Consider the following 10202-nt stretch of genomic DNA (forward strand, 5'->3'; position numbering starts at 1 on the left):
TGTCAAAGCTACGTCATTACAGGGATGGGCGGCTCCCCTACATGGAAAATTTGAGTCCCACCCATTAAGGTTTGACACACTGCTTCACCCCAGCAGACATTCTCACTCCAGGAAGAGAAGAGAAACGGACACAAAGTAAGTACTTGCTAAGTTAATTCAAATATAATATCAGAACTAATGGTACTCAGTATTACGCTTTATGGAGAGTAAATCTGTATGTTTTGTCGACTATCTGCGCAGTGTACTACTACTCCTGCATTCTTGACGTTGTTAGTTAGCCTGTGTTACTTCCTTTAGCCAAGCCACGTAGTTGCCATAGCTTCAGCTTTATGCAGCACCTCTTTCATGCTAAGACTACAGTGGTTCTTTGTTTTAGAGTTGGCAAATTTACATAGATACTTAGAACATGGCTATGTAGCCGAAGAGGCTAGGTAGATTAAAGTGAATCTGCTAGCTTGTCTCAGCCACAGTAGAAAGGTTGTAAAGGCCCGAGGCTTGTTCTATTGACAACTTGCAGGCTATATTAGATCTGTTTGAACTTGAAGAGTTTGTGTCTGCAAACTGTATGCCTGTACTCTTTCGATAAAACATTTAAACAGCAGTAAATACTAGCTGTGTAACTTGAAAGCCACCAACTGGAGTTTGGAGAGTAATTTAATATTTGTAGAAGCTATAAATACACTTCAAAAGTTACTATCCTTGAAAGCCCCGGAGGAACAGTAGAGGCTGTTATCAGCTTTATGTCATCTGGTTTAAGTGTGTTTATTTAACTGAATATCTTATTTGCTTTGTGGGGTTATTCAAACTTTTTTTTTTTTTACTGGGAATGCAAAGCTGAAGACTGTCTACAATGAGGTCAGTTTTACCATGGAACAATTTAGTCCAGTGGAGCACAAACTTCTCTTACCAAATGCAACTAAAATTAAACTTTCTCTTTCCTCTTTACTCGAATATTTTCACTCCAGCTGCCAGCATATAGAGTCAAACTCTTCACCGGTGCATGCATAGTACATATGTATATGTACTCTATAAATAAAACCAATTGGGGAGAAAGATATTTCCAGTTACTTGTTACTACCTCCTTGTATTTAAAATGACTTGAATGCTACATAACAATAAGTGTTCTTCAGTCACTGATACTTCCTGGTAAACCAATTTATGATCGGCAACAAAAGACAGTGATTGGTGATCACCAATCGTATACTTTTTCACGGAAATTGGCCAATTATGATCAGTAACCGATCAATCGGCACACCTCTAGGCTAAAGACATGGCAGTTTCCAGACATAAACTGGGCATAAGATTGCCTTCAGAACAAAGTGAGTAAATCAAGTCCAACTTCCATGTCATTTAATCTCAGTATCAACACAGCTGTTGTGTGAAGGTTTGTCAGATAAAATTAATGAACAAACATCATCATGAATATGAAGTCACACAGCAAACTGGTCAGGGTAAAAGTTATGGAAAGGTTTAAAGTAATATTGGGGATTAGGTTAGAAAACAATTTCTTGAACATCTAGCAGAACACAGCTCAATTCATCATCTAGCAAGAAGACCGATAATCTGGGAACCAACCAAGAGGCCCACAGGAACCTTGGAGGAGCAGTAGAAATCCACAGCTCAGGTTTAGGAGTCTGTCAACAGGACCACTTCTCCACACATTTACTTCTTGTGGAAGATTTTCAAACAGAATTAAGAATTCCAAAGTTGGCCGTGTATGTGGAAGATGTTCTGGTTAAATGAGACCGAAATAAAACTTTATGGCCTATATTGAAAATGCTGTGCGGCAAAACCTAGCACTGCACTTCCCTTGACAACACCAACTCCAATGTGAAACACGATGGTGGCAGCATCATGCTGGGAGGGGGCTTTTCTTCATCAGAGTAGTGGAAGCTGGTCAGAGGCTGCAAAAGACTTAAGACTGGGATGGAAGTTTCTTTTTTATCTAAAAGTGCTAAGCCAGTAGAGACATTTTCCAAGACTTTCAGAAGTGATTGGAGAGAAAGGTGGTTAAAGGATTAAATACAAATCATGCGTGCCACTCTTTAAACTTAATTGCAAAATAAATGAAAACTATGCATGTCATGCTTGTAATTTGACAATAATGCTCCACGTTGTTCGCATAAAATCCCCCACATTAAAATACAAAGTTTTAATGTCACAAATGTGAAATGTTTTCACACTTTGCAAGGCATCATATTTCATTAGCTTTTCATTTCTGTGTTTAAAGCAATGAGCTACCCAGGATACCCCCCTCCAGCTGGCACATACCCACCGCAGCCTGGGTTTTACCCTCCCCAAGCAGGAGGTTACCCACCTCAGCCAGGAGGTTACCCACCTCAGCCAGGAGGTTACCCTCCCCAAGCAGGAGGTTACCCTCCCCAAGCAGGAGGCTACCCTCCCCAAGCGGGAGGCTATCCTCCCCAAGCAGGAGGCTACCCTCCGCAGCCCGGTGCCTATCCTCCGCAGCCTGGTTCCTATCCTCCTCAGGCTGGAGCCTACCCATCACCATTACCCACAGGTAAGCAAACATTTTAAGAAAAAAAAATACATTTTTGTTTTAGTTGGTTGACTTCAGAATTACAAGATTGCATAATTGCGTTAAAAAAATCATCTTACAATTATAAGAACAGCTCAAAAATACTTTATCCTTTTTGTAAAGTAGAAGTTAAATTCTGTTATAGCCTGTTGGGAGTGTTTCATTTTCCCTAGCTGTCTACTCATAAGGCATCCTTTTTTTAAGTTATGGATAAAATAACCAAGCCACAATACATTGGTTAATAGAACTGTTATAACTGTCTACTAACTTAAAAGATTAAAGTAATTTAAAACTCTGGCAGTATACATGTGAAGGAATTAGATTGTATTATCTATGTCTTTAGAAATTCAAAACCAAATATACTTTGATCGCAAAGGGATATTAAATAAAGGAAGTAAGTGTATTTTCTAGAATACATCACGCTCAAGTTTTGGGACATTTCAGGCAGAATTTGTAAGCTAAGTTGTGTTTACAAGCAACAATAGTCATGAGATAAAACTCTTTGTTAGTCTGGCTTTTCCCTCAAAAGCAAACATCTCTGCTGTTGCTAAGAGAGGTAAATCCTGCTGTCCACAGTTCACATACTGCTCCCATTCTCTGTCCAGCACTCTTACATCAAGATATTAAACAAACAGAACAGCTGTAAATCCACTGAGGAGGATGTCCTTCAACTTTATTGGGCACTTTGCTCCACAATACATTTGCATGTTTACTTTTTGTTGCAGGCACGTGGGGAGGCGGCCCCTCTGGTGGATATCCCTCCACTGCTCCTGGCAGCTATCCCAACCCTGGATACAATGCAGGCATGGTGAGTTTAGCCCTCAAGTGTTAATTAAACATACATTTGTTAAAATAAACTTGTAATGCACCATATTCAGGTTATTGCATTAAGTATTGCAGTTAGGCTGAGTTGCACACCCTGTAGTGGAAACTGATGCTCTTACATTTAACGGTAAGATTTCTTTTACCCCAGAAGTATACTCCCTAAAGTTCTCAGCATTGCAGTTTTCTTTGCCAACTTTCCTCTTGTTCTACTGCATGAAAATCAGTCATGTGCTAAAGTCTCGTTAATGCATATTTCCCCATTAATCTGATGCTTCTTTTCTCTTTCCTGCATTGTTTTCATCATCTCTGTCTGTTTTGGTTCTCATTTTCTGCAAAAAGTGTATTTAATTAGCATGATCACACTTTGGATGCCCAGAACTCATATAAATTAATACCCCAACAACAAAAAACAGGAGAAACAATAACCTAAGTTTCTCTTCTGTGGGATGAATCCATAATTTAAGACACTGATATTTGTTACTGATGCAAACAAGGTGTGAACTGCTACACATTCTCTGCAATAAATAAACCAAGACTAATTATAACATTATTAATTTAAATGCCAATCTTTCACAGGCCAACCAGATCTCTGCTGGCATGGGGGCATTTACTCCAAACTCATCCATGCTCCCCCAAGTACCAGGGGGGTACCCACCTGCCCCGGGAGGGTACCCACCTGCCCCCCATGTGGGTGAAAGCGGTGCCCTCTTTCCTAACCTACAGTCATGTGGCCTGTACCCACAGCCAGGAGGCACCATGCCCCAACAACAGTATCCTGGGATGGGCTATCCTGGTCAGCCTGGACAGACGATGTCCGGATACCCCCAAGCACCGTCACCCAACCCACCCATGCCTGGCTATGGAGGAGCCCCGTCACCAAATCCATCAATGCCAGCCTATGGAGGAGGAGCCATGCCGGTCGCTCCATCCAGCAATGTAAGGGATGCAAAAAAAAAGAAAAAGAAATTGATTTGTCTGTTGCATGCAAACATTTTTACATACAAATCTTGATTTCTGTACTTTTACATTAGGGAGTATTCAGGGGAACAATCAAAGACTTTCCAGGAGCTGATCCGCTGAAAGATGTGGAGGTCCTTAGGAAAGCTATGAAGGGCTTTGGTGAGTTTTGTGGGCTGATGCCCTAATCACACTGTACAGAAATATTAAATAAAACCTGAGATTATGTTGATATTCCTGCTGTAAATGATAGTAACATTGGTAGTGGAACTTGTAAGCTATTTTTTCCTCTGCTGAAAAATCCTCTGTCTATAAATATCTAAATATTTTTGACATACAGATTAGTGTGTAAAAAAAAATGCATTAATGCTATATTGTGTGTAAAACTAGAATATTCAATGTTATCAGGCCCCGTTTTTCTGTCTGATTTGAGCCTAGCATTACATTTCCAACTTGTCTGTGCAGGAACTGATGAGCAGGCCATAATCGACCTGCTGGGCAGTCGCTCCAATAAGCAGCGGGTACCTTTACTCAGATCCTACAAAACGTCCTACGGGAAGGTAATGTTTCTGTTTGTGGTTATTATTATTATAGGGCTGCTTTCTAGAATAGTCTCCTTTAAAAATAGTTGACACCATTTACAAACATAGTAACAGACATGGCTCCAAGTCCATTCAACTGAAATGAGCGACAGACAGACATCTGCTGCTGGTGTTATTAGTAAAATGGAGGGAAGATCCAATATCCTTAAGGTTGACTTGACCACAGAGCTTCCAGCTCGTGAGGGTTGTGAGTCATTTAAAATTCTTTTCCACTTCCAGGACCTGATTAAAGATCTGCATTCAGAGCTTTCTGGAGACTTCAGGAACCTGGTCATGGCCATGCTGAAAAGCCCTGCTGAGTTGGATGCCTCTGAACTCCACAGTGCTATGAAGGTAAGTGCTCAGAAAGATATATGATGATTCCACTGAGTTAATTTGCCCTCAAATGCTGGAAACTGTTCTGGAAGGAAAAAAAAGTTTATTTATTGCTCTGTTCTTCCTCACAGGGAGCTGGAACTGACGAAGCCTGCATGATAGAGATCTTGTCCTCACGCTCCAATGCTGAAATCAAAGAAATAAACCGGATTTACAAAGAAAGTAAGAGACGTCAGGACTGTGAATATGCGGCTTTCTAATAATACAGTTCAATATGCACAATCACAATAATTGATATCTGTGAAGCGGGGAAAAGTGAATGATTAAATGTTGAAAGATGAGTGAAACATCAAAATATTCCAGTCTTGGTGGAAAAATATGAATCGGGTCAGGAACCATATCTGCTTGCCATAGCTTCAGGTTGATTGTATTCATTGTCTAATTTCTTCTTTTCAGGCTATAAGAAATCCCTGGAAGATGCCATTAAAAGCGATACCTCAGGCCACTTTTGTCGTCTCCTGATCTCTCTGGCTCAGGTACAGCTGTGTTGTAAATGACTTATGTAACTTTGCAGCTGCTCTGTTGCCCTAACCGTGTCAAATCTAATGAGTGTATTGCCGTTTTGTATCTTGCAGGGTAATCGAGATGAAAGAGAGAATATTGATGTCAGTCTGGCTCAACAAGATGCTCAGGTGAAGTCTGATCTCATGTTGGGGATTACTGTTTGTACTCTGCATGAAACTGCCAACAGATTACAATTTACTTCCTACTTGTTTCTTGGTTAGAAAAAAATAGGCTGGGATCAATCCTTTCCAATTGCTCAGTACTGCCATTTGCACATGATTCTATATACATGGGCCATTTTTTATGCTGCAGGCACTGTATGCTGCTGGAGAAAACAAACTTGGAACAGATGAGTCCAAATTCAATGCCATTTTGTGTGCAAGAAGCAAACCACATCTCCGAACAGGTACAAAAACAATACCTAATAGAATATATCTTTTTGTTCAACTATTCTGTCACATAACATACTTAAACGTCCATGTATTTTATTGGGATTTTCTGTGATGTATCAATATAAAGAAAAAGCACACGATTTCTTTTCATTTTTGACAAAAATCTGAGAAGTATGGAGTTTGTATGCATTTAGTTCCTTTTCATCTCATATCCCTGAATATATTTTTATGCATAATTATGATTGATTATTTAAGGAAGACTGGCTTACAAGAATACCACAAGTTTAGAGTTCGTGACAAGTCATGTAGGAGACAGAGCAAACAAGTGGAAGACCATGCAGAAATACTATTACCCTAAACACACATCCCTTTGACATGATTGAGGCGGCAGCAGTGTGGGTATGTTTTTCTTCAGGAGGGCTAGCAAAGCTGGTCAGGGAGGGGAAATAGGAACTAAATATGGGGCAATTCTAAAAGAAAAGAGTGAAAAGCTGCAAAAGACTTCAGATTTAGATCAAAGCATACGAGTGTTTTAGATTGGTCCAGATTGATGTTAACACACTTTTTCCATATAATACTTTTTCCTTATTTTCTCTCTTAAGAGAAAATATTTTCTCTAAATACAAAAAAAGGAAGAAAAAAAAACTGTTGGTGTGTGCAAGGCTGGTAGACTGTTTTTTTTTCTCTACATTTGTTAATATAACTGAATGCATAACCTTGTACTGATGTTTCACACAAACTGCCCGTAAATGGCATTAAAATTTGTGGTGATGTGACAAGATGTGAAAACTTTTGCTAGATATTGGTACTTTTGCAAGAAAGTATTTGTTGTGTCCCTTAAACACAATTCAGGTAAACATTCAAAAACATAAAAAGACATTCGAGAGCCATTATTCCCATGTTTACAAGCTGCCCAGTCTTCTTGTGAAAATGTGTTCTATGCTTTTGTTCAAATTCATAAAGAACCCTGGACAGTAGCTCTCTTCTCAAACTGGTGGGGCAGAGGTGCTGAAGTGCAGACTTTGAGAGCTGCTACTCTGCAGCTTTTAAGGGCATCCCTTCCGCAGCACAGCTGAGTCATACTTTGAACGGATCAAGGCTGATTAAAACTCTCACCTCTGACACAAAGTAATGTAACAGTCAGCCAGGCCTGTTAATACATGCAATTTATCCGTCAAAATCTCAGCCCCATGATGTCGGACATTTATTGTCGGCCCATTTCTCTGCTTTTAGAGTAGAGGTTCTCTTAAATGTGACTACATTGGAAGGTAAAATTTACAACTTCAGGCTTGGAAAACCAAAATAAAATAATATATATTTTATAATTGGCTTATAAAAACATAATTAAATGCTTTATGGCATTACTTAAGAATTCCAGTTCCAAATGAGTTTCTAATTTAGTTAGAATTGGGTCCTGACATAAACACCCAAATAACATTAAAAATGTCATTTGTTTTACATCCCTTCAAATCTCCACTTTAATGTCTATATTTCTGATTCAGTGTGTGTGTTTTGTGTGTGTAGTGTTTTATGAATACCAGAAGATGTGTGGCAGAGATATCGAGAAAAGCATCAACAGAGAGATGTCTGGAGACCTCGAGAGCGGCATGTTGGCAGTGGGTAAGAAGAATGCATTCTCACCGGTTTGAGTTTTTCCTGACACCCTTTCAGTGCTGTATGGAGGTGGTATCCCCTTTTTCCCTCCTGTATTATCATTTAAAACTACACTTTAAAAAAAAAAAGGGAGAGAAAGACGTCTCTAACTTGCGGTAAAATACCGACAACTACAGTACAAATACAATAAAATTCTGGCAACCACAGCTGTCTGTATTTTTCCATAAATTAGATATGTTGTTTTTTAAGTGTACCATATTACGTTTGATGGAACATTTATCTGCTAAAATGGCTGCACAAATATTATGTTCATTCCAGCTTTGATATTTTACAGCCCATGACCTACTTTTGATGTTAAAAATGTTGGGAAATGCTAATAATCTGTTTTCTTTTTGATTTTGCAAACATTTATAAGGTTTATGGTACAGTAACTTATTTAAATTTGAATATTGATATCACATTTTATTAGGATTTTATTCACTCGTGTGTTTATGTTCTGGTGCTGTTGGTTTGTTTCATTTCATTTCACTTGTATCTTGATAGATATTCCATTGTAGAAATTAACATATCAGATGCATGGTTTTAAAAGAAAAATAGTTTCCCCCAGGCTGTTTCACTTATTTTCCTTTATCTGTTTTTCTTATTGTTATCCCGTAGTAATTATTTTTGCTGTGTTTTGCGTGATGTGTTTTAGTCTGGTTTTCTCTTTGTGTACGCTGTGTTGAGCATTTTTGTTTTTTATTGCTAATAATTGATGTTGCTGTTTGCAGTGAAGTGCATTAAAAATACACCAGGCTACTTCGCAGAGAGACTTTACAAGTCCATGAAGGTACAGCAAACATTAATAATCAAATCATTAAAAATTAAATATGAATTTCACCTTTCAATTAGAATTACTGAAACAAATATACTTTTATACTATCCTAATTTGTTGAGTTATGTCTGTATGTATATTTTGTCCAAATACTTATCTAAGTATGTGTAAATATGGAACTCTTGTAGGGAGCTGGAACTAAAGACAGAACCCTGATCCGGATTATGGTCTCCCGTTCGGAGATTGACATGCTGGATATCCGTCAGGAATATGTTAAGAACTACGGAAAATCGCTGTACACACACATCCATGTAAGTACTTATAGTCATTCAGAAATATTGTTTTTATTTATTTTTTTAAATGCAATGCTTTTGCAAGATGCATGTCAGCATTAATTTGCTATACTTCTAATTAACAGGGAGACACATCAGGAGACTACAGGAAGCTGCTGATTAAGCTCTGTGGTGGCAATGATTGAAGAGGAGACATAGCCTGCAGTAGACCATGGGCAGTCAGGTGCATTTGCAAAGTTAAGATGTTTCTATGAATATCATGTTCCTGCCAATTCTGTATGAATTATATCCAAAATGACATACCTGCTCACCATGCCAATGCTTCTAAACGCTACACTTACACAGCAGCACGTGTAACAATTTATTTTTCTATGTAGACTTTTTTTTTTTATTTGCCATATATTTTCAGGATTTTCAAATAGTTTATTACTATGACGTATATATTTTGAAATCTGAAATCTAAACATTTGCTATATATTTTTAAGGATTTTTATTACAAGTGTGCCATCATGATTACATGTCAAAAGAAATTTTAAACATAAATCATCTTGTTTTTTGATTTCAAGAAATGCTGAAGTACCAAAGTACAGGGTCATGTTGGGAAATGTATAATCTAATATGTGATTTGTCTCCAATTACACATTACTGTTTACTATATTTGTGTTGTGTTTGCAACTGATATTTCAGGGGGGTGGGGGGGTTGCCAGTGTGCCTGTTAGTGTTTGCTGTAAAACTAGGCATGCCAACTAATAAATTGCAAATTCAAAAAATAACTCAGTGCTGTTTGTTTTGTTAGTGCAAAATATGCAAAGGCATCTGTGAAGAGACAGGGGATGTCACACATAGCATTTGCAAAACTTATCAAATTCCACAGTGAAGCTTAAATTGCAAAATGACAAAAAGTTTTAAAATGAAGAATCCCAACCCTTTTAGCACCAATGTGCAGAAAAATAGAAACACCAATAAATACAACTTTGCAAGCAAAAACAGAGCAACAGAAAACCTGGATGCGTAACTAGAAGTACGAACTGACAACCTGTCAGCTAGTAAGAGCTTTAGAGATTTGATAAACTTATCCTGATAAATGAGAAACTATTTATTAAAGTCTGAATACTCTTTAAAAACTGAGTTATCAAGGTGTTTCCATGGCTACTCTGATAGTATCAGTGCACTGTTGAATTTCCCTGCCAGCAGAGGGCAGTGATGTAATTTTAAAATTTTACAGTGTCACCCAAGATGTAATTTTCCATTCTCCAGACCTTATATGGATCATCCCATGTTGTGTTT

The 10202-nt window shown here is 38.1% G+C and overlaps 1 protein-coding gene across 3 annotated transcripts; it reads left to right on the forward strand.

Annotated features, from left to right (window-relative positions):
• anxa11a (annexin A11a) lies at positions 1–9688 on the forward strand. Of its 3 annotated transcripts, XM_032553737.1 has the most exons (16): positions 1–135; positions 2231–2329; positions 2372–2521; positions 3265–3347; positions 3941–4300; positions 4396–4483; positions 4787–4881; positions 5143–5256; positions 5370–5460; positions 5695–5774; positions 5874–5930; positions 6115–6208; positions 7719–7814; positions 8579–8637; positions 8811–8933; positions 9041–9688. In XM_032553737.1, exons 2-16 carry the CDS (start codon positions 2233–2235, stop codon positions 9098–9100), a joined length of 1647 nt encoding a protein of 548 aa, XP_032409628.1. In that variant the 5' UTR covers positions 1–135; positions 2231–2232; the 3' UTR covers positions 9101–9688. The 3 variants fall into 3 exon arrangements, with proteins under 3 accessions (XP_032409628.1, XP_032409627.1, XP_032409629.1); XM_032553736.1 differs by having other exon boundaries at positions 2231–2521; XM_032553738.1 differs by having other exon boundaries at positions 2–135; positions 2231–2521; positions 4109–4300.
• The last annotated feature ends 514 nt before the right edge of the window (positions 9689–10202 follow it).

This window comes from Xiphophorus hellerii, chromosome 22 (genome assembly GCF_003331165.1).
Source record: "Xiphophorus hellerii strain 12219 chromosome 22, Xiphophorus_hellerii-4.1, whole genome shotgun sequence".
NCBI classification, from domain to species: Eukaryota; Metazoa; Chordata; class Actinopteri; order Cyprinodontiformes; family Poeciliidae; genus Xiphophorus; species Xiphophorus hellerii.

Excerpts from the sequence above, each read along its gene's own strand:
- anxa11a (XM_032553736.1), top strand. The coding sequence starts at position 2,233 with ATGAGCTACCCAGGATACCCCCCTCCAGCTGGCACATACCCACCGCAG. Across the intron at positions 2,522-3,264 it reads CCCATCACCATTACCCACAG|GCACGTGGGGAGGCGGCCCC; the intron begins GTAAGCAAACAT and ends TTTTTGTTGCAG. Across the intron at positions 6,209-7,718 it reads CAAACCACATCTCCGAACAG|TGTTTTATGAATACCAGAAG; the intron begins GTACAAAAACAA and ends TTGTGTGTGTAG.